The sequence below is a fragment of the Salminus brasiliensis genome, chromosome 10, assembly GCF_030463535.1.
Source record: "Salminus brasiliensis chromosome 10, fSalBra1.hap2, whole genome shotgun sequence".
Lineage (NCBI taxonomy): Eukaryota > Metazoa > Chordata > Actinopteri > Characiformes > Bryconidae > Salminus > Salminus brasiliensis.
In genome coordinates, this window is record NC_132887.1 from 21,384,766 (window position 1) to 21,410,084 (window position 25,319).

Genomic DNA, 25,319 nt, shown 5'->3' on the forward strand with positions numbered 1-25,319 from the left:
TCAGCTGGAGGTGTCTGCAGGCTCCATGCTAATCTGATGTAATTAAAAGGAGATCTATAAGGAGGGTGGTGGCCTAAGCTTCAGTGATGAACCCAGCTTAACACACTGTGCTGTAGGGCTACACTTTCTAGGGCTACTCTTTAATGCTGTAATGCGTTCAGTCCACATCTGAGCTGAAACTGAAGATTCTTGATAAATGGTGGGAGTGTTTCTGCTCACCTCCTCTGGGCATCTGTGTCATCTGTCACTGGTCCATTCTGTCGATGACCAGCAGGACCTGGAGGAGAAGATGAGAGGTTCTAGATCAATTTTGTCAGAACGTTTAGGCACTTTAACCTTTTTGTCTAAACAAATTGCATTATGTCATTCTCCTGAATATCTCCTGAAATCTCCAGTAAAAAATGAACAGGCCTCCAGCCCCACCAGCTCACCTGATTTAAAATCATACATACAGATTTACCAAACCAAGTGCTGATGTTGATGGTTCCTATAATTTACACTAGGCTACCCTTAGAAGGTATACAATTAAAGGAACACATTGTTATGTATTATTACTTTTATATGTATTTATTGTAATATCAGTGTGAGTAAATTAGCACTTACCACCCAAATACCCAAATAATGAGCTTTTAAATTTCAATACATTCACAGGTGCCAAAAACCTTAGTACTGTATATGTAAACAGTATAACAGTGGGAATACAATAAGTGATTTTGTGATGATGAATATATGCAGTCAGCATTAAAGGAATAGAGACAAAAATGTCTGGGTAACCCTGATATTGTAGCATATAATAAATGTACTCCCGTTTTTAGTACTAGTACACACTGTATGTTTTGGCTGCTGCTCCCTGCTGTAAAACAATGCTGGAGATTAGGGTGTTAAAAACACAGCTGATCAATGGTGTTTGTCACAGCTAGGTATACCTGTTAGCTGGATTCTTCATAGTAAATTTGCACATAGCTACTCTATTCTCATCCATGTTTGCACACTGTCACTGAAGCCTTACCTTCAGATTCACCTGCTAAAAAACTCGAAATACGAAGGGAAGGAGGTGACATGGCGGCTTTGAGTTAAACTTCAGTTCAGCTTGAATCAAAAACGTGTTTTAAATAGTTAGTTAGTTATTAGTTTCATTTTCTGCAGCAGCCGTCCATATGTGAAAGCTATTGAACACTATTTAGGCATCTTTATAGGGAAACACTACATATACATGTTTCTATCCCCCTCAAAGACTTTAATAATGTACCATTATTGTCATATATATACCTAAATACAGTACAATGAAATTCTTCTCTCTGCAAATCTCAGCTCGGAAAGCTGGAGTCAGAGCGCAGTGGCAGCTTTAGTGGACCCGACTACCAAACCCACAACCCTGTAATCGATAACCCAGCTCTCTAACCACTAAGCTGAGACGCAAGGCTATTCCAAAGACATTCAGTGCTAAAGCCCAACAGCCTGGACCTAGTCACGTCCCTGCTACCATCCGAGGAGCTGCGAAGTGCTGGCGCCATGGCCTTGAACAGCAAGCAGGGCAGATTAAGGGACGAGCAGAAATCTGCTGCCACATCTACAAGATCAATGATCAGTGTTTTTTCAGCAACCTTCCCATTCACTGGATCTGAATCCACCAGAACACTTTTGGGATGTGGTAGAATGGGAGATTCGGGGCATAAAAGTGCTCCTGAAAAATCTGCAGTAAGTCAAAATGGACCAGAATCTCCAAGGAATGTTTTTAACATCATATGGAATCCATGCCATGAAGAATAAAAGCTGCGTAGAGAGCAGAGGAAGACCCAGCCCAGTACAGTCTTCCAAATAACGTGATTGGTCCATGTTAATCATACTCTATAATAATGTCTCCATCATGGCTCTTCAATAAATATTTCAGTATCCCACTAAAGAAATGCCCTTTATGATGAACAGACTAAAGTCTCTCACAACCATTAAGTATGCCATAAATGATGGCTGGCAGACTCCTCCTAGTGCTCTACCATAATTACTTCCCATCCCATATCCCAACCTACTGTTACTGGATAGATGGACTGAGTAAGTAATACTTTGAACTGTGAACATGCCTATCAGGTTCCACGAGCGAGGTCTCAGTGACGTCTAGGCGCCGGGCATGTGCCATGGCCTCACATTAAGGTGGAGAGTGCTGTTGCTGTCTCTGGGTAGATATCTATGAGGCTGGGGCATGATAGTAAAATAGGTATTTATGGTTAGTGAAGCTGGTGTGTGTGTTTGGCTGCACAGTGGGTGAGATTGTATGTCAGATACAGAAGAAATAACTATCAGCTAAAGTTTTTGTACAGGTTTCCTCTTTACCTGAAATGTACAGTCAAGATAGTTTTGGTGTTTCCTGCTCACACCGAGTTTTGAAAACGAACACGTACTGTATATTAACTGATGGACTGCAATGCTACACACATTTTTCTGCATTGTATGCATATGTTTTCTGCATAGTGGGATATGTTAAAATCAGGCTGAACAATCAGAGCCATGTTCTTCCACGCAAGTTTATAAGACAAGCAGCAACACGCTACCTATAAATATGCGTTAAAGAAAGTAAGAGGTTAAAGAAAATCTATGTCTGAGGCTGGGGAATGACAGTCTGTACTTTACAGATGTTTATGCAGCCGTTTTAGTAGTAACAGGCTTATCTAGATGCATCCGTCAGTCCAGGTCTATAAAAAACTGCAAACTAGAGCTTCCCTCGCTAATGAACACTCATGTGGAGGAGGGACATTTAAGAGAGCAAAAGCGGACAGGGATCTGAGAAAAAGAAAGAGTGGAAATTTGAGAGCTACTGATGTTTCTAACCCTGTTTACAGAGCACAGAAAGCAAAAAGCGTGTCTGACCTGGTGTGAAAGTTCGCATCCTTTTTTTTCATCTGAAAAAATTAATACTTGGTGTGAACAGGCCTTTAGGCTTTACACTGGAGCTACAAATCTAATGTAGCTAATGTTTACATGCTAAAGCTTCTGTATGGTTTCTACTACTGTTTTTACGGCACTTTGCAGTGCTGATGTTCTTTGCTCAACTCAACATGTGATGATGTAACCATGCAGTTTTCATAATGTTAACTGGTGGGGAATAGGCGTCAATTGCTTGTTGACTATCTTAGCAAAACTTTGAACCATCTGACGCTATGCAACTGACTACACTAACAGCAGCAATGTGCCCTTTTCCAACAAACTAACAGAAAAACTAACAAAGGTATGTGGACACTGCAACTAATTGCTGAAAAACATTCAACTAACAGTAACAAGAGCATAAGATCAAGAATACAGTCACAGGATTTCCATTGCAAACAGGTCAGGTCCAGGTCAGATCAGATCTTAGATCTCCCGGTCAAGTGCTGTTATTCTGAGCTGGAAATATCTAGGAGCAACAGCAGCTCCGCCACAAAGCAGTAGGCCGCATAAGCTCACGGGACGATTCCACTAAAAGCTGAAGTGTGAGGTTCATAATAAATCTGCTGTTATCAACTGAAACACTCTCCACTAAGTTCCAAAGAAACAGCCCCTGGAAGAAACAGCAGCTGTTTGTCAGATGTGTCATGGATTGTCTTTTCATTACGACCACTCCAGCCACCATAAGAGCACCATAAGCAATGCGAGGTGTCGGCTGGAGTGGTGAAAAAAGCAAGGTTCATCAAGAAATAGGCAGATTTGATGCAGAAGAACTTGACTCGTTAAGACAGTCCTGTCTTCAACCCCACTGAACACCTTTCAGTATGTAACACGAACTGTAAACCAGGTCTACAGTGGTTCTATTAGAAATGCCATAAAATAATCACTTTTGTTTTTTTTAAGAACCATGTCTTAATAGAGATGTGTGAGTGTGAAGATCCTTCATTTGATGTAAAGATTCTCTACCGATTTAAAGGTTCCTCACACTAACTCACTGGTTCCTTAAGGAACCAATTTTCCTTAAGGATTTTACTATGGCATCGCTCAAATAACCATCTGATGCACCCTGATGTTTAGGAGAGCAATATAAAGGCCTGACTGTGACTGAACAGAACTAAATCCCTGAAGCCAGGTTCCAAAATCTAGTGGAAAAAGCCAAGAGGATGCTCTTACTGCAGCAAAAGGGGGACAAACACAATAGTACTGCTCATAGTTTCGGAATAACACATACATCAAGCACTACTGCATTTGTGTGCATGATCTGTCTCTTTAACATACTTGACACATCGAGGCAGTCCAGCCAAAGCCCTGCAGCAGCCACGCTATACTGTAATGAACACAGTATGATCTAAACCACAGGCATTTAAACAGGAAACCACTGCGAAACAAGGGGCTACAGCGCTGCAAGCTGCCGTAAATAAAACACAACAAGCCCCTCCTTGAGCACTGTGCCCTGTCTGATATTAGAAATGCTGCAAAAAGGATTTAGAAAAAAAAGGGATCTGATTCCAGTGCCTGCGGAACGAAATGTCAAGGTTAGTGACCCACTGCCTTTCCCTCTCCTGTCTACTAAATCAATACAGAAATTAAAGCTTCCAGATCAGCAGACTGGCTTGAAGGCATGTGTGTGTGTGTGTGTGTTTTAGAACAAGCGGAAATCATCCCCCTTCAAAAGCACAACCCATGTAAGTAAAACCGGCCGATTCTAAAACCCCCAAACTATTTCATAACAGTTTTGACTCATTTTATTTAAGCCTTCAAAATGCACATAGACTCAGCCCACCAATGACAGCCTCAACTATACGTAACAGCTACTTGGGGAGAATACGGAAGCAAGGCTAGAAAGGCTATAAGCTAACACAAGGCCCAACAGAGAAAGCAATGCTGTGGTTATCCGATGCAAGGATGCCTCTGGAGTGGTTGATAAAGCTACAAGCTAACGCAAGGCCAACTGGAACACGCCCAGAGAGGACAGCAACACTATATAGTATATAAATATACAGACTAGGCTAGGCTATGCATCTGTGGACCGGCTTGGTGTTGTAAATCAGTCAGTATAAGCAGAGCTTTTTTTTCATCATAAAGGGAAAATCAGTGTGTGTCATTCTGATGAAAAATAACAGCTGTAAAAAGGGCTTGTTGAGAATTTTTTACCCTAACTAAAGTTATATATCTCAAAAATGCTTTCTTTGTCGTACACAGAAAAACAGTAGAAAGCCCATTTGGGGCACCAGAATATAGTAATTTATAAAAATGTACAACATCAGCAGAGCTCAGGTAAGTATGTAAGCTAATGCGAATTGAGAAACACATACTGTTTCCTAACAGCCTTCAACAAAACCAGAATGTTAAAAGACAAACAAAGAACCACTGCTTTCTTAAAGGTGGGTGCGGCAGAATACAGTGAATGTGGGGAGGCAACTGTTAAAAAAATACCATGGGTATAAACACCCAGGACAGGAAGTAAAACAGTAGCATGGATCAATTCATCGCTAATGCTTGATTCCACATTCCCAGGCCTCAGTGACAGCATCAATCCTGTCAAGTAAGAATCACACCAGTTTCCTGAGAGCTCCTGTCCATTTTAGCTCACTCCTCCTTAAACTGGCTGCACATTTCAAACGTTTGCATGTGCCTATTTCAGGTTTTAACCGGCTGTTCCAGATTGAGGTCTGGGGATTTTGCTGGTCAGTCAAAGTGTCCCAGTGTTTCATCGCACCTCTAAACCTTGCATCCTAGAGCTGTCATCGCAGAGTGTGGAAGTGCCAATGCTGTTTACTCTCTGGACATGAAGCACAAAGTCAGTGGAAGAGTGGACTAAAGTGGGCAGGAAGTATCTGAAGATGGTGTAATCGTTACCTGACAGGACTGGCACAACTGTAATTAAGGCAAGATGACATAACCAAGTATTACAGATGTCACAACTCCCTTGTGCCCCCATGTGGCTTGCTGTGTCAGTGCAAGGCCAGTGGATGGTGTTCGGGGACTTTATTTTCTTGTCTTCTGGAGAAATCTGTGGAAAATTCCTGTATTTTTAATATTGCAATAAATATTGCAGAACAACATAATACTGCAATGTAAGCTTTTCTAATATTGAGGACAAAGGCCACACCTTCAGCTTGTGCCTCTTGAGATAGTCTATTGTGGATTTTAAGGTATGCTTAAGGTAAAGGTGAACATATTTGTCACTGTAGTATTTACAGCAAAATTCTACCCACCTGTGGTAGTGAACACACACACACACACACATACACTAGTGAACTAGGTGAAGAAAGCGGTGGGCAGACAACTCCAGCACCTGGGGAGCAGAAAGGGTGAGGGGCCCTGCTCAAGGACCCAACAGTGGCAGCTTGCCGAGCCCGGGTATCGAACCCACAACCCTGTGTGATTTTTTTTTTTACAGACTATGTGATGTTTGCTTTCAGAGTTTGCAGATATTTAATAAAATCCATTCCTCCTTCTACCAGTGAAATGTTTTTAATAAGGACTGTGCACAAGCCATAGCCCTAAAAGCTAATTAAGGCCAAAAGAGAGCTTAGTAAAGGTTATCTGATAACAAATCTCTTTTTAAAAGCTAAACTAATACATTAGTCTTGCTTAAAATATGGAGATCAGTTCATCTTCTGCTTACTCAACTATTCACACTAACAGCAATTATGACCCCAAACCTTCAGAACCAGACTACAACGGACAAAATCCTGATAGTTGTGGCCACTTTAATGCAGAATAGATTTTCGTGTGGACTGCAAACGCCAATACTGTAAAAAAAAAAAACTATAAATGAACAATATTTGGTAAATATAGCAGCTCTAATACATTCCAGAGACACTGTAAAGCACTAGCAGTAGCTATTTTTGCTGGATCTGCTCGCTATTAGACCTTATGTCTATCTTCACCTGTTCCAGTTCACCAGGACTTCACGGTCTGAGAGGGGAAAAAAGCCAAGCACGACTTTCATGAGGTGAAAAAATACCTTCTGGCAGTTTGGCCGCATCACTGAGTTCTTCGTGTAACTGTCAAGTTAATGAGCGAGAGTGCAGACAAAATACCTTACAGAGCTGCAAATATAGCCGAAAGAGTGTTCCTCTCTAAAATTAGCAACACTAACTAAAAACATCATCAATATTTTGCTGTCACGGCCAACGTGACGCAGTCAGCGGCCTACAGAATTCAGACACATATTTCACAGCTGAAAAATACTCATTACTTGATGACGTGTGTAGATGTGTGTTTTGTGTGGGGGTTGAGGCAGTGTGTGAGCTGTGTGTGTGGCTTGGCAGGCATCTGTCCACCTGAGCTCCTGAATTCAGCAGATGATCTCACATCATCTGGTCGCAGAGTCAAACTAACAACACCATAACTTACTACAGTGGCACGATAAGAGACATCAGCTGCATTTAGAGTCCATTAACAGTATGTGGCCAAAAGTGTGTAGACACCGGCTCATGACATGTATTATTAGAAACTGTAACCACTCTACTCGTCTGGGAAGGCTTCCCTCTAGATGTCTAGGAATATTGCTGTGAGTATCTGATTGCATTCTGACAAAGAGCATAGAATTGCATGCAAAGGTTTGGGCAGGCCTGGTTAAAATGTCAGTGGCTTTGAATAGTTAAGTGAGTGGAAGATGAACTGATATCCAAGAGGTATGAAGTTAGAGATTTTTCTTTAACATTTTAAGCAAAATTAGTGTATTTTTTGGTTTTGAGTTTTGAGAATCTTCATTAGGGAAGGATAGGTCATGAAAAATCCAATGAATTCTCTGAATCATCCAATCTTGTCTCAACAGTCTCAACAGCAGATATGGTTTCCTCTAAGCAGCTGCCCAATACTCTGAATATTAAAATCAGTGATGCTCACAAAGCAGGAGAAGGCTATAAGAAGATAGCAAAGTGTTTTCAGGCGGATGTTTCCTCAGTTTCTGACATAATTCAGAAATGGCAGTGAAGATCAGTGAAGGTCAATTTGAGGTCTGCAGCTCTGGAGTGGTGGTGCCCTGTTCTACTGTGCAGTAAAACCTGCATAAATAAGGTCAGGTACTGATGATGGACTACAGAGAACACAGTTCCACTGGTCCACGATGCGGCTGATGCTTGGTATTGGGCATGGTGACCTCAGAGTCATGTACGGCTGCTCCAGAGCATTCTAATTCCATTCCTCCTGATTTCTACAAATGGAAAATGGGAGATTTTTACATGTTCCTTTGGTTACTGGAAAAATGCTATTCTGAGGAGGGTCATGGGGGGGGGGGGGGGTTCTTCAGTGAGAAGAGTTATTATTACACGTCAAAATACCACCCACCAAACTTCAGCGGCCATGGTAAGATTAGAAAACCTCTTGGTGTTATTTCCGTTGGGCACACTGGGAAGAAGAAGCCCATAGATCATCTTTATATGTATCTGTCACAAACAGGGCAGGACGACTGTGACCTGGATTCAGATTCGGATTTCATAATCACTCAGCGAGTCTGTCTGTGAGTGTAAAGCACTGGAGAGAGAGAGAAAGAGACAGAGAGAGAGAAAGAGATGATCTGGCTGAAAAGCACAACCTGCAGCTCTCTTGCCTGTCCTCTGGCACTCTGAATACAACCGAAAGAGGAACAGGGATCCGCAGATGTACAAAATAGACTACTCCCACTCCTTCACCTCAGTCAGTGGCAAATCAGTAGTTTCACTTCCCTGCGTTTGTTTTTCCGAATTCTTGAAATACTTCTGAAAATGACATAAAATCACGCCAACAAACTGGAAACTTGCAACTGTAGAAGCTTTGGTTCTTGCAAAATCCTCAGAAGGGTGGAGGAGGCACTGGAACGCGAGAGCGAAAGAAGTGAGAGAGCATCTGTCATGCAAAACAAATACAGCTCACTCTTTGTCAGTGGTGATGGAAAGCAGTAAGCATTAGTGACTGTCCCAAATCCTGGCACTCTGAAACATTAACCTGGCCCAGAGCAGCGCCACTGTGGATGAGTTGGAGTTGGTGAGTGAATGCATTATCAGACGGTGTTTGTTAGGTGTGCGAAAGCCAATCTAATCAACTCCACTCATTCCCTTTAAGAGCAGAGAGCGCACGGGCAACTTAGCTCAGTAATATTTTCCTAATGGTGGAACATCACTACCTAAAAATGTGCAAATCTGCTAATCTGAAGTCTAAAAAATTAATAAAATAAAATGTATAAATACATAAAGTGCGCTTTTATAGTAATTATGATGAATAACACTGCTAATAATAACAATTATTATAAATAACATTTGTTTTTATTAGTATTATTGTTGTTGTTATTATTATTTAGCAGTAGTATGAGCAGCAGCCTTCCAAACATGCTTGCATCCAACTAAATTCCAAAGTGTCTTTACCTCAGTCCAATTATAATGCATTTATTAATTTAGTAACATAAGTTTAATTAAGGTATTAAAGTATTTATAGAACCAATTTTAGCCAATTACCCAATCCACTCGTTAGTACTCTCCCCCATCACATGTAAAGTCATGACATCCACGGCCACCTCTTTTCGAACTGCGGCCTTGCTCTCTCGATGCAATTGGCCTCGCACTCTCTGGGTGGTTAGACGGCTCTCTCTCTCTCCCCACACTACTTCAGTGTGCTGGCGTTGCTTCAGAGCTGGGTACCCGGCACGTTCCTCCAAGCACACTGGCTGCCCGGTGACGTTGCATCGGCGGCGGTTCGAAAAAGAGGTGGTGTCTGGTTGCACATGTGTCAAAGGACGCATGTGTCAGTCCTCACCCTTCCAGTGTCGGCAGCATTATATGTGATGGGGAGAGTGCTATCGAGTGGGTTAGATCTAAAATTGGGGGGGGAATAAATGAAGATAAGCCTGGATGGACACTTTTATGCTTAGGTTTTATTAGGGTTAATATTTGTTGAAGCATTTCAGAAATAATGTGGGCATTTATATAACACAGTTTACAGGGATACAACACAGCCAATATACAAACTAGTCTGCATTCTGTTTAGCATTCCTTCCAGCAGAACTGAGCTATTTCCCATGTATTACTCTCAGCTCTGCTGACTAATTCCCATGGCATTATTCTCATTTGACAAATAGTGAGTGTATGGATAAACAAGGCCTAACTGAGTAATGTTGCGGATTTCATTCCTAAATACCAAATTAACAGACTAACATATTTCTGCCAAGCATATTTGCACAGATTAATGTGTCACAGAGAATATCAAGGCACAGTAGAAGAGCCCCTGAATGCCTCACAAAAGCCAGATATGTGACTTGGCATGGTCGGAGGATGCAGAGGCAAGCCAGAGTATTTTAAACACAGGGATAAGCTGCTACAGGGTAAAGAGTGGTAATGGCCAGCAAGCTGTAACCGCAGGTTTAAGACCCAGGCACACACAATGAATCATCTGGGCCATGGTAAAGGCAAGGAGTTGATGTATCCCCGGGGGATGGGGTGTGCTCATAAATCTCTGCAGAACTGATTGAGAGTCTCTGTTCCTTCTGCCTGTGGTGGGCAATGCATGTGTATTAAAAAGTAGTGACCCAGAACCTAGTCTATGAATATGGTCTGTATATCTTGAGGCTGCAACATGGCTTTTCTCCATCAACCACAAGAACCATTGTTAGGCATCTGCTTCATTTATGACTGCATTACACAGATCAGCACAGATCATAACATTATAACCATCTGCAATGAGCCTTGGGAACCCATGACCCTGTGAGCGGTTTACTGTCTCCCTCACTTTTGGTAGGTACCTGACCACTGCATGCCAAGAACACCCCACAAGACCTGCTCTATTGGAGGTGCTTCGACCCAGCAGTCTATTCATAACAATGGATGAATGGAAGGAATTCCGCATTACACAGAAAATTGGTAACATGCAGAATCCGCAGGCCTTATCTATCACTTCCACCATCATGTTTACATCACGTGAATGTCTCAAATCAAGGTGGAAGGGGACATCGCTGTGTTGCTAGCTGTTCAGAAATAGCCCTGACAAACACCCTCATCACGAGTCTCGAGCAGGCCCGGAGCCAGAATCCATTCAGCAGCTTCCAGAACGTCATCACGCAACTGAGGGCACAATAGCACCTCACCGCCATTTCATCACATTGTTAACACCACACAGCTGAACCTCTCTCTTTCGCTCTCATTTAGAAAGCAACACCCTACCCCACCCCACCCTGTCTCATAATACTTACTGCTGAGTTTTATAACCGCTGAGCTGACCCGTCGGACTGGCCCAGGGGAGAACTGCGGTCCAAGCATAGCACCGCGGCTAGCGCTCCTTGTCGGAAGCTTCTAATGGATCTTTTATTGTTCAGGCAGGGTTAGGTCTGCTAACCCTGGAACTAAGGGTTAGGTGATAACGGTCAGGACCCAGGTGAGTGCAGCCAGGCAAACATCAACTCTTCGTTTCTTTGCATGCTGCGCTGAGCTGAGACTTCCAACACCCTCATCTCCAGCTCCCTCCAAAAAAAGCACAAGAGCGCGTAAGATTGGCGCTCTGAGACTGGTCGGCTCCATGGATATTTTAGCCACACTAGCCACCAATGAGGAGAGGTTGGGGAAAACTGAGTTGTGACCAGACCCCCCCATAAGCTTATAAGTAGCAGCAAGCTGAAACCAGAGAAGCCTGCATGCTGTTCTTAAGTAAGAGTCAGACTTCAGGCAGAAGCCTCCACCTGCAAGCTCAAAGTATGCAAGTCTGTATGGCAGCTTCTGAAATAAAGGTCTGCTGTAGCTGTGCACTTCTCTTAACTCAGAAACAGAAGCAGAGGTGGGATCCTCGTGTAGGGAAGATAAGCATTCTAATACACTGCAGATGCACCATGATCAGGATATGTGATTTGTCTTGAGGGAATATTCTAGATATTCTATTCTATATAGTACTGATGTCTTTAAAACATAGTTATAGTAGAACCCAATGGGCAGAGGCAGAATTCTGCCAACAGCTGGAAATATGGAAAGAATACAACCCTTCACTTGTGTTTAAGTGTTTACTAACTGAATTCAACAACTACCAGATGGCTCTAATTACTCCAACTGACTCCAGTTTTGTGTTTTTGTCAATATGGGGAAACCCACTGAAAGTAGCGCTGTAGGAAATCAGCAGTTAGCTACACAAGTATACACAAGTAGAAAAAAGCTGGGCTACTGTTTTATGCACAGTAAAGACCAATGAAAACCCCACGCTAATTTCATCAAGTGGCAAATTTTATGCAAACATTGTCCCACCCATTCAGGTTTGGGTGCCACACCCTCCAGGCTAACCAATCAAAGTTGGGTATTGGTCAACAAAGAGCCAATAAACTTGGCTCTTAAAGGACCACAGCATAAACAAGGCTGGACAAAGTATAACACTTTCCATGTTTGAGTAAATGTAGATGTGATTTTGGTATTATTTTTTTTTATTATTTTATTAAATGTTTATTACTGTAAAGTATTTTTACTTGATGTAAAGTACAAAGCTACTTGCTTGTAAAATTACTTTTATAGCAAAAGTCAAAGTATTCTAAGTAACTACAGATCTTGTACAACATTTTTTTTTCTAATACTGAGACCTGTGTGACTACAGATATGAAAAACTTCTTTAGTTCTTTAGTTTATTTTAGGTACTTTTACTCAGGTACAAGTACAGAGAGATTCAACCCAAGAAATAATTACAGCAAGTATACAGTAAAACTCCTGAGCTGAACTGATGATCACTGATGACTATTTTACGAGTCTGTACGACTGATTTATCTGAAGTGTGGTGTGAGGAAACTTAGCACCTACCAGCACCGTCTTGTGAGCTGAGGACGTTGAGGGCGAAAAGCATGGCAGTGGAGAAGGTGCTGGCCTCCTCTTTGCTTGCGAAGTTAAGTCCATACACTTGCCTGGCATCGCGCCACTGGTGGAAGGTCGGTGTGGCCTGGTTATATTTCAGACCCTTCACTATGGAGTAGTTTATCACAACCTGTGCAAAAAGAGGTGACATGAGGATACACAGTTGGACTGAAGTGTGGAACTGAGCTTCAGTTTTTATACTGAAGAAATGGGAAAGGTCAAACCATAAATGCTGTCAACTTGTCATATAAATGCAATAGTATGTAGATCACTTTTTGACTGTAGCCTAAGTTTATACTCGATTGGCATGGTTGGACTTCTTTTCTCCCTGACTGTCCATAATAGAGCGTTACAAACATCCACTTTGTGACGTCAGTATTTGGATGCTGGTATCTGGAACGTTTAAGGAAATGTGATTTGCCATAAGAGACTATTCCTCTAAATGAAAACTAAATGAAAACCTAGTGTATTCTAATAAAAAATTACTTATATATGTTTATTAACTTGATTTTAGCAGCTGCCCAATGGTGTCAATAAAGTACAGTGCCTATAAAAAGTGTTTACCCCTTGCATGTTTTCCCTTTTTATTGCTTTTATACTAACAGATTCCTGCATAAGGTATCACCATAAATATTCACCCACTTACTGACCTAATTCAAGAGGTCCAGACAATTGGTGCAAGTATTCTCACAATTAATCACAATTAATGAAATGCTGATAATCTGAGTGCAATTAAAGTGTCTCAAATGACTGTAGTATAAAGACTCCTGTCTGGAGGGTCCAGTCACTGGTTAAATTCCTACAAATAAACCATGAAGACAAGCAAACACTCCACAGAATTTAGAGAAAAGGCTATTTAAGAAGTCAGGGGATGGATGCAAAAAATGCAACTTACTCCTCACAGCACTAATCAAAAATCTAGCAGATAGCCCTCTGTGGACAGTACAAACAGTTAGCCCAATAAACGCATGATAAACTCTCTTAATACCCTTGATTTTTACAAAAAGCAATAAATGAGCAGGTGTCCCAATACTTTTCTCCATAACATGTATTTTACATCAACACAATTTTGTCCTTCACTTGCTTTGGCAAGAACTGTGCTGGTGAATCCTGTTTTATTCATGTGTAATTGACTCTCACATTCAGACTATACTGTAATACACTTTTCTACACAGAAAGGTTCACCTTACTGTACGGAAGAGTTTTGAGAGAAGGTAAAGAGACAGTTCCAGCACATATTGATTTTGTATTAATTTTGATTACTGTATTTTGCTTGTCCTGGTTCCAGCAATAATAGTGTTAAAAAAAATTGTGTAATTTTAATGTTGAAACATAAATTAACCATCAGCCGTCAATTTTTCTGTTTTTTCGTTGTGCTACACCTCTGTGCTGCACATCTGATCGCATGATTGATAATTTCAACAATGCCTCAGACATTGAACGGCAGTACAGTGTATACAGGTAGTGATGGTATTGGGTATACAACTACATCAAATATCGCAGCATCATCTGAGGAAATGAAAAATCAAACAGCTGCATTTGGGAAGTGCAACCAGGCCAGCTGTTGTTCACCTGCAGCTCTGAACGATCATTCTGACTCAGCCTGAATTCTCTGAATGCAGGAAGTAAAGACTGGAGATATAGACTCTAGTACTCTGTGGGGGAAGGCGTTATCACGGTTCCTTTTCCTGTTGGGTCGTGCTCTGGTGTGAAGTATGTCGGTGGTCTCACCTGCTGGTCCTGCAGTTTGACTCCCACCACACGGAAGGTGTTGTTGGCTGTGTTGTGGTAGATGTTGATGCGGCTGAAGCCCTGCTGGCCCGGTTTGATGGGCACCCACTTCTTGCTGGTGTCATCGTAGATCATCACCGAGGCTCGAGCCTGGCAGATACTCTGTTCACTGTAGGGAGAAAGGGCAAAGGTGAAAGGTTAATTATGCTGGGCAGTCCAGAGGGTCATGACGTGGTCAATGTGGCGACCTAGAACCAAAAAAAAGCCCACGGATGGACAGAAACATGGTATTTATTCATTTAAAATGATTTTTGAGGATCTTCGAATAAATGGACAAACTGAAGACTCAATAAATGAATCAATGAAAAAAGAATGAATCCAAAAATCTTGTTTTCTTTTTTCTTCTTAACAAATGAAACAAACACAGAAAAGAAATAAAAGGGAAAGAATGGATGGATGGATGGATGGATGGATGGATGGATGGATGAATGGATAAATGGAAGGATGGATAAATTAATGGATGGTTGGTCGGATGGATGGGTGGATAAATAAATGGATGAATGGATGAATTAATGAATGACTAAAAGAAATAAAAAAGAAAGACATACAAATAAGGAAAAAAAAACAAAAGAAAAAAATAAAGACTAAGAACATCAAGAAAGAAAAACAATTAATCATTGAACTGATAAAACATTCAAGTAATTAAAGAAAGAAAGATTATGTATATAATGAAATAAATAAATTAATTAATAAATGAAACATAACATAAAGACATATGGAAAGAAAGAAAGAAAGAAAGAAAGAAAGAAAGAAAGAATCAAGTGATAAAAAAGAAAAGACTAAAACACTAATGAATGAATGAAAAGCTTTATATGGGACAGAAAAAAAGAAGATGTACATTATAAAAAAATGGTAACCCAGAAAGAAAAGGATAGGATAACTTAAGAAAATGAAAGAACTAACGAGAGAGAGAGAGAAAGGATTAAGGATCTCGTAGTGGTTCTTTGTCCAATCTGAGGTCAGATGGGGCAAATTTTGTCCTGCCAACTTCAATCCAGCAGAGGTAAACTGCAGAAAAAAAGCTCTCCATAGAAAAGACCAACATACATTTTTTTCTCCGCCGATTCAAAGCAATTTCTTCACAACGACTACAGATAATAGTGAGAAGGTATATAGCTAACAGTTAAAGGTAATGTAGACAGGATTTGCGAGAAAGGTGCTTTCTACTAAATATGCAAATACATGGTTTATTTTGTCATATCTGAATTATTTGCATGTTTGTTCTGTGACGTTTCAGTAACACTGATCCACAACATACACACACACCTACACACACATATGCGCGCCCTCCCTCCAAGTTGGTCCAGTCTTATTCAGTGAGCCAGAGGGAGGAGCCGTCACACACTGCAAAACATACAAGCACACAGTTCCTAACTGTCCAGCAAAGCCTTCAGAAGGAGCCCCCCGCCCCTGCTGTGGTAATGTAATGGTAATGTAATGGTAATGTAATTACAGCACTGAAAGACACTGAGCGAGAGGCGTGTCAGTGATCTATGCTAATTATACTGTACGATGCGAAGCAGCAGCCAGGGAGCTGAGCAGCACTGCAGCTGTGTTGATAGTCTGATAAGAGGCCACAGTTACGTACTAATTAGAGCCATGAGTCTGTAGACTTCTTTAAATAGTCATGTTTTGTCCATATGTTGACAGGGTGCTCAATTAGCAGAAAGAGAGCAGGAAAGCCTTTAGCACACAAACTAAACTTAGCCTCCTGAGTGAACTTTCACTTCAGCGTGAGGCCCGGCTGTGTTGCAAGAGCTGTCCGAAGCCTGAAACGCAGAGACCTTCTCACTTACAGTCCTTCACATGATTGCTAAAGAACTACAGAAGCAAATAATGAACGATCTAGGCTTTGACTGGTGTTTTTTTATTGCCCCTGTCGTCTAGAGACCTGGGCCCTGTGACGATGCCTGTTCTTAAAAGCACTATGTCAACAAACTTCACGTGACTAGACTTGAGGGTTAATGGTGAGGATCCTGTTTGTTTTTAAAGGCCTGGAGTGAGGGCTTCCTCACACAGCCTTCACTTTCTATTGTTAAAATCCAACAGCTGATTCAGTTTGTTTTGGGGACAAAAACCCATCACTGCCATTATAGGGTGGAGATCTGGTTTTGAAGGGCTGTAAATCACGCAGATCATGACGGAAAACTCAAAAATAAGGGTTTGATATGAACTGATTTCTAGGAAAACCAATAATATTGGATGATATCATATTATTATATATATAAATTGCCTTTTAAAAATGCATACCAGGCTTGCATTCCACACTCTTACAACCTAGGAGTAACCTAGTCCATTTGACTGGAAATGTTCAGTCATTTCTAAATAGCTCTAAACACTCCACTCTGACACTGACACACCACCATCATGTCAGTGTCACTGCAGTGCGGAGAATGACCCACCACCCAAATAATAGCTGCTCTGTGGTGGTCCTATGGGGTCCTGAGTGTTGCAGAACAGGGTGAAAGGAGACAAACAAAGTATGCAGAGATGAACTACAGTCTGTAATTATAGAACTGCTTCCATATGATGAGAGGAGCTGATAAAGTGGGCAGAGTATTTTACAAACTGGGGGCGTTAATATACGTATAATATTGTGTGCAGTATGACTGTGTAGTTCTCAATTATCCATAATATTTTAACACACTATCACGCTTACTGGTAGTATTTTGAATATGTTGATCAGTAGTTCCAGTCTGAAACTGCTGCTTGCACTCTGTTTGTACAACTACAAAGACATTTTAGCATATTACAAACATCCCCTGTCTGGAATGAACTCATGAAGCCCATTATATCAGCTCCACTTAACATATAGGAGCACTGGGTAGTTCTGTAATTACAGACTGTAGTCTCTGCATACTTTGTTAGCTTCCTTTCACACCTCTGTACTAAAAGCCGATCTGTTCCAAGAGCCCTTCGAGCTTCAAGTACAGCTTGACTTGACCCGCCATCCTTTAAGATCCATGGAAGACAAGCGTCCAGGCTTTTTTTCTGTCCTGGCACTGAAGTGGTGGAACGAACTTCCCCTGGGTGTCCGAACGTATCCGAACGTGTATCTAGGTATCCATACTGACTTTTGTATTTAGTAGCGTCTAAGCTTAGAGGTATCTTTTGGATTCTAGCCGAAGCAAACTAGCTGAGGACAATTTCTGAGTAAACAGTGAAGCATTATTTTTTACAATACAATCCAGGAATGTGGACCATTTTAAAATTATGTCACACTTCCAAATTTAGCGAGGTCTTATTTAAACCAGTACTGAAGCAGGGTCCTTGACTGCAGCTCTCCCATTTAAATACAGCTTAAACCGTTAAACAAGATCCACTGATATTGAGTTATTTCCATGCTACTGCCATTGCTGTACACTGAGCCTAAAGCAAAACAAATAACCGATACAGGCAATTTAATTATATCAGTACATGGCAGAAGAATCCACAAGCTGATTTTGTCCATCCAGGGATAGGTATAACTAACCCACCCTTCTTATTTAATAGAAACACCTTTTTTCAGCGTCACATTTAAACAAATAAGAACATGCAATACATTTCACATAGCAATTAGTCCTGACTGAATATTTTAATCATTGAATTGGATTCAAAGTGACAAAGAAAATATGTTATACCCTGTTATATCATGGTAATAGACTATACAGGCTAAACTGGTGAGTCTGAACTCTCTCTAATTAGTGATAAGCATAGCCCAACCCTCATTTTCTTATAAATGTCAGAGGATCAGTTCTAAATAACAGGGCTGTTAAGGAGTAAATATATGAATATTGCTCCACCATGCTACATCCTTGTACAAATCAGTTCATATCAAGTCCCTATTTCTCTGTTTTCTGTCATGGTCTGCAAGATTTTTACAACCTTTCAAAAAACAGGCGACCACCCTATAATAGCAGTGATGTTTTTCTTTTCCCAAAACAAACTGAATCGGCTGGTGGTTTCTGACAATAGAAAGTGAAGGCTGTGTGAGGAAGTCTTTACTCCAGGCCTTTAAACACAAACAAGACCCTGAAAAGTCAGTTCATATCCCTAATTAGAGATGCACTGATCTGATATTAGGATCAGATATCAGTCCCGATATTATTACTATTATTATTTATTACTATTATATATTGTTTGTGTGTTTGACAAAGTGATGCTACTTATTTTCAGTTTTGGCCAATACATTTTATGTATTTTAATATATTTTAACAAGTTTGAATCCATTGTTTATTTTTGTGACAAATAAATAGCAATTTAGTATGTATATATCTATGTGTTAATCGACCAATAAGAAAAGTTTATGTTTATGGTATCGGAACTGAAAAAGCAGTATCTGTGCATCCCTATCCCCAATACTGATACCCCAAATCCAATGGACAATATAACTGACCAATCATATATATCGCTCAGGCTCTATAAAAACATATCTCTGCTGTTATATCATCATCTTTTAACTTTACATTTTCAAACCACTGGCAAACACCAGCTGCCCTTCTGAGAATATTCCAAAGCAAAGCAGCCAGTAGAAATGGTCCGCTTGAATACAATCTTGTTAAAAAGAGACACAACTGTAATAATATGCTACATTCATCGTACATAAGCTGTATTCGCACTTGGGCAGCTACAATTTCATGTTTTCAGTCCTTTCAACAGCTTGCACCCACTTCTAAGGTGTGTGAAGTCCGGATATTATTATCATCCAGATGTCCAAGAAGAGATGAAAGATGACAACAGCGAAAGCACTTCTCACGATGTACAGCTGCTGCTATGATGTTCTAAGTTAAGCAGGGCAAAACATCCACCCTGCCTTTTCCCGCCACAAACCCACTACCACACCCGTCTCCAACAGGGCCACCCGAGCTCAACCTCGTCATTTCAGCATTCAGACTGTATCACGCCCAGCATCATTCCATTTCCAGGAGTGCAACAAATCTGATACACTGCATCACTGTTGGGAAATTCAGAAGGACACTCACGAAATAAACATGACAGACTTACCCTTTAAGTGACATTGTATCCAAAAAAACATGAGCAAGCTCTAAACCTCAGCGCCGCGGGGGCCTACACAGACAATACTCCCTGGCAGTCCAGCGGTTGAATAGAAGCTGGACTACAATAGAAAAAACACTCCACCAACATAGAAACAGGAAGCCCACAGGAGTCTACAGGAAATATGTTAAGTATGTGAAAGTGTTAGGCTGGCACTTTAAAAATGAATGCAATAAAGCCACATACATCACTAGAGAACGTGGTGTATAAATGATGTTTTTCGGGCAAATATGTGAGTTTGAGTGTTGTTTTTTACAGGTAAATCTCACCAGTCTGATCAAATATACAACCAATCAGATCTAACCTGTGGGTTTGCAAACCACACTGAAGAGCACATATGTTTAGAGTACATTTCAGAAGAATCTAAAAGTGCTTCTGAGACAGGAGGTGCTCTTCCGAGAAACCTGTTTTCGTGGAGATTCGTGGTTTCCAGACAGAAGGAACTCTACGTGAACACCATAAGGGAAATGTAATTCTAGGCAATACCACCTTGCGTGCAGATTCGACAGTTAGCAGGCCTCGATGTGGGAAGTTTGAGCATTTTATTTTTATTACCCAATTTTCCTTCACTGTCTATATCACTTGCAATGCTCTCAATACTAGGATGGTAAGGACAGGCACATGCCTCCTCCAATACAAGTCAGCCACTGCTTTTTTTCAAACTGGCACCAATGCAGCATCACTAAGCAGCCAATGTACGCGCTCGAAGGACTCCCGGCTCTGATACACCAGCCAACAGACACTTCTAGCCAGCATAACAAATATGAGTGATGAGGAGTTACTTACTGAGGACTTGGCAACACTGGTTCCGGCTGTTGATTGTGAAACAGCATGAGCCGGGATTCGAACTCACGAACATCTGCTAAACCACAATGAGCCCAAATTGTTTTTATTGCCATTCATATAAACAGAGACTTGGGGGACGGTAATGTCATCATTTACAAGCCATATAATTTCTCCCTTTTCCCAATTGTTCACTACCTTGTGTTCTTAGGTTCAGTAGAGTAAGATATTCCATTCAAACTGTTTTGAAGATTAGATATCCATAATTTCATGGATGAAGTTTGTGGGGCAATCCAGAGCTATTTATATATATTTTTTGGTGGATTATAGAAAATGGAAGGGATTGCCATCTAAAAGGGGCCCTGGAATGTCCAAGTGTATATTCCTTGGCATGGTTGAATAATGGTAAGTTTGGTACATGGTATGTGCAAGTGCCTTCAGAAGAATATGACGTTGTTGATACTGGAGAGCAGCACATCACCACCAGACTCTGCTAGTTATGGAATATAGGTTGACATGTGAACCAGTCCTTCTAACAGCAGCTTTTCCTTGGCCAGTGTCTGCAGAAGATGAGCTCAATCTTGCAACATGACAAAGCGAAAGTTGGGGAAGCAAATGGAAATCCATACTAGGCTAAAAGCTAACCCATTGGGCAATGGCAGATTTACCATCTCTTCTTCATATTATCTGCTACCTGCTATCTGCTAAACTGGGCTACATGATCTGACTACCAAACAGGAATCCACCACATATGACAGAGGGAAGGTACCGGCTTATTTATTTACTAGTAAGACTCAGGAAAGCCAAACCTGGGGAAACCTTAGGGCAAGGCTAAACACTAGCCTACAATCTCTTTTGCTTGCTAACAGCACACTGCACTGTGAGAACACCACAAGAGGACAGCAACACTATCCTGTAAGATTTTATATTTACAGTGTTTTTATTTAAGTTTTAAAACTATACTATACGATGTAGCTACTGCAAGCTTTACCGGTGGCGTACACCTGCAAATAAAAGCTTAAAGTATCTTTTCCAAAGCCCTCTGTAGAAGGTAAAACCGGCGTGTGTCATTATGAGGTAAAATAACAGGCTTGTTAAACAACATCTAAGCATTTTCTGCCCCAACCAAAGCTGCATATTTACTAGTTATACGTCAAAGAAAGTCCCAACATTTTATAAATGTAATCTATGGCACCTTTGAACAGCATATTCCAATGAGTACTTAGATATTTACTGTAGTGGTCCATAGATCTGCTACTTCAGAACATTCCCAGTAAGGAAACGATGTATGTATTGATGATTTTTGTGTGAGAAAGTAATTCTCATTTGGTCACACTGGAGACACATTTTAGTGAAAAGTGTAAACTGACTCCAGCCAACATGTGTCTGCATAAGATGTGGACAAGAAACACAGGTTAATGGGAGGTATAAACTAACTGGTACAGCGCTGGAGGGTGTGCTGTGTGGACTGCAGCCACGCCACCCCCTATGCTGAATACAATTACAAGTGACAGGACATGCCACTAGGGTGCTGCATCTGCCTTCATTGTACACAAGTGTAATCATCAAGCTTAAGTAGGGTTATGCAATATAGTGCAACTAGCATCACATCACAACACCACCAGAGACAGTGATCATTTTAAAATGATGCTCTGTATTATGAAGGACAAGATTAATACTCTTACCATAATATATACTTGCAATCTGTAAACCAAGAAAGTGAGACAGTAAGTATGAACTGAATGTGCGACAAATTATTTTTAAACAATGAATGCAAATTACAGGTTTACAAAGTCTACCCATACGGACCCATCTGATACACTGTATGGCAATACATGAATGTCTAAAATATGACATATATTAGTATAAATGGAATATTACATGTGGCACATGTGACAACTGAATTGGGTTGTTTTTAAAATATGGAACATTACTATATGGACAAAAGTATTGGGACACCTGCTCATTCACTGTTTCTCTCGAAATCAAGGGTATTTAAAAAAGTTTATTCTACTCCTGTCACTACTGTCACTGTCACTACCGTCCAGGGAAGTAATTCTACAAAATTTGGGAGGATTGGATTGCGTTCAGCTGGATGGCGTATATAATCCCCACCACACCTCATTTGCAACTCCATAACTCATCCCAAAAGTACTAGATGGAGCACCGTCATTCCAGAGAACATAGTTCCACTGCTCCACTGGATGAATGCTGGGGGCTTTATACCCCTCTAACCCATGCCTGGCATTGGGTATGGTGCTAATAGGGTTATGTTTATCTGCTCCAGAGAGCCAAACTTGTTTACAGGGACTAGACAAGCTCTGTGTCAGCAGTGGGTGCAACTCAGCACACATACAGTAGATAAATGGGCATGTAGTGTACATATATGCACTTTTCCTATCAATCACAAAATGTACATGTATATAACATAGAGTACTGTGCAAAGGTTTTAGGCACAATAACTGGAATGAAAAAGCTGATAGTCTGGGCAGTAAGTGTTCATTTACTCAGTAAAACAGATATATTGGAACTCATATAAAAACATTAATATAAAAAGTAATGGTTTTACATCACTGTGTTCATTAAGACATCTCCAAAGCTCTTCTCATAGGAGTCTAGTATTATTGACAGGTATAAAATCAGTGCTTAGTGATGTTAAATCAGTTGAGCTGGAGATGGGACTAGGGACTGTCCAGAGGAAATCTGGATCCAAGCTTTGTTCTTCAAACCAGCTCACATGATCTCAACTACTTTGCTCTACATTAGAAACCATTTGTACCATTTTTGGTAATCATGTGACATAAACACAGATTTTGGTTTGGTAATGTCAACATTATCTATCCATCGAAACTCTCAGTTCTTCATTTTGCCATCCATCTCCTCGCCTTACGACGAAGCCTATTTGTGGAGCCAGTCTGAGGTAAGGGAGGCAGCGTGTCGGGCTTCCTCTCAACCCTTCAGGTTTCAATTCCTCCCGCGGGGCGCTCTGAAATAAAGTGTTTACACACCACCTCCTCTCCGCTGACAACTCTCAATCATCGCATTGCGCAGCCTGACGGCTCCTTGCTTCCAGAAACTCTGTGCGCTTACAGATGGTTACAGCTGAGGCTGCTTCCACTGCCTGCTCCTGCTCTTCAAGTCTGATAACTGAAAGCACATATACACATATACAGCAGTTTTTATGGAATAAACAGATACAAGAGCTCTGTTGAGCTGTAAGACAACTACTAGCATGTCTAGTTATAGCTGGCTATAAATACCAGCAGCACAGGAAAAGCACAGCTTAAGACATGACCTCAGCTGCTTTGCAGTCGCCACCGAATGCCCAAGACAAATACAGAAAGTCAGTCATCTAAGAGGATAAATAAGGTGCACTTAAACACACTGAAGGGTTTCCAAAAGACATCAACCAGCTACATCCACCATCAGGGTCAAAACAGACCCTCATCACTAATATTACTATAAAATGAGATTTATACAGTTTCTGAAGATGGAGCAAATCTGAACCAGCTGAACATTGCTAGTCTAATATACAAGGAATCTTTTCCATTTTACCCAGAGTTTTTTGGTGTTTTATAACCAGCCGAGACTACGGCAACTATTTGAAATCCATATCTCCTCACAGTTTGTAGACATTGAAGAATAATAATAGAGGCTTCTGTCCACCACTCAGGCCCATATTTAGTTGTTTATATCAGCACTAAGAATCTGAATCTGGACCGAATCTGTTTTTATTTACAAAATCAGAACCTTTGCTCAAACCAAAACTCTCATACAGTCTCAGCGGTCTAGCGTGCTACCACCATGGTCCGAAGGGTTGCAGGTTCCAGTGGCCGACAGAGAGTCTGACAGAGAACAACTGGCTCTCTCCAGGTGGGTAGGCGGGGCTCTCTCTCCCCTCATCTTTCTTAAAGCGATGTGGAGCTATGGACCCAGTGCTTTCCTCCAAGCCTGTTGGCTGGCCAGGAATGCCACACTGGTGGCTAGCTTACTGTTGTAGCAGAGGAGCGAAGGAGAGTGTGTGTTAAGTCCTTACCCTCCGAGTGTCAGGAGCATTGCCAGTGCTAGGGGGGCTACGGACGGGTGGGCTGACTGGCAGTAAGTTTGACAAAATAAAAATGACAAAAATTTTAAATGATTTATGTCAGGTGTGTTGCCCTGTGAAGGACACTAATACTGGATAAGGCCATATTTTGCCATGATTGGGGTAAGTTGATCCAGCTGGCAGGGTAAGTTGAGAAAACAGTTGTCATCCATATATTAACCACATTTATTAATATAAAATTAATATTTCATAAAATAAATTTGGCAACTACTTTATACAGATTTTGAAGTCTTGGATGAAACTTTTGTTTCTTTTGAAAAACATCCAGAGAGGATACAGTGTCTTTTTTGCTCCATTCAAGGACTACTGTGTTGAAAATCTCATGAGATCAGCAGTTCTAGAAACAAACAAACCAGCCTGTCTGGTACCAACAATCACGCCACACTCAAGATCCCATTTTTCTCTATTCTGATGGCTCCTGGTATTCATTATTAGGATAAAACACTAATTGTCTGATATGACCAACAAGTGCATAAATCCTAATTCACTCCTTCCACACAATATTACAGCCTATTCTAATAACATCTACTGAAGACATAAAGGCATAAAAGGCATAAAAGCTCTAATCTGTATAGTTCATACCATGGCCTACAATATTACCCACTAAGGAGTTTAACTGCACACGTTTATAGAGAGCATCTGAAAGGGAAAGGGTCAGCATTTTCCTCTCTAAGCAGTCTCACCTTAAAGGGATACTCCATTATTGTCCAGTCTAATCTAATGCTTTCACTCATTCCACAGTAGTCCAGGCCTTTCCCCACCCAGGCCTTCTAGCTTTTACTGCATTAGTTGAGTGCTCTTTGCTGTGTAGATTGTGTGTGTGTGTGTGTATTTGTCCGGGATGACTTTGTCTTGTCCTGTTTATCTAGAGATGCTCTTGGCTCAGGGGGGTG

The 25,319-nt window shown here is 41.0% G+C and overlaps 1 protein-coding gene and 1 long non-coding RNA gene across 5 annotated transcripts in view; one reads left to right on the plus strand and one right to left on the minus strand.

The window, feature by feature from the left end:
- evla (Enah/Vasp-like a) overlaps positions 1-25,319 on the minus strand; it is a 60,129-nt gene that overhangs the window by 13,350 nt on the left and 21,460 nt on the right. For 3 of the 4 annotated variants that reach the window (XM_072689676.1, XM_072689677.1, XM_072689674.1), the window contains exons 2-4: positions 14,445-14,613; positions 12,663-12,843; positions 220-277 (exon numbers count right to left, since the gene is read on the minus strand). In XM_072689676.1, coding sequence (XP_072545777.1) covers positions 220-277; positions 12,663-12,843; positions 14,445-14,613 — 408 coding nt within the window. Of the gene's footprint in view, positions 1-219; positions 278-12,662; positions 12,844-14,444; positions 14,614-19,487; positions 19,583-25,319 lie in introns of those variants that run through there. The other variant, XM_072689675.1, reaches the window with a different exon arrangement.
- On the plus strand, positions 4,301-5,649 carry LOC140564824 (uncharacterized). Its single transcript, XR_011980546.1, has 3 exons — positions 4,301-4,451; positions 4,563-4,601; positions 5,561-5,649. It is a non-coding gene; the product is annotated as an uncharacterized lncRNA (long non-coding RNA).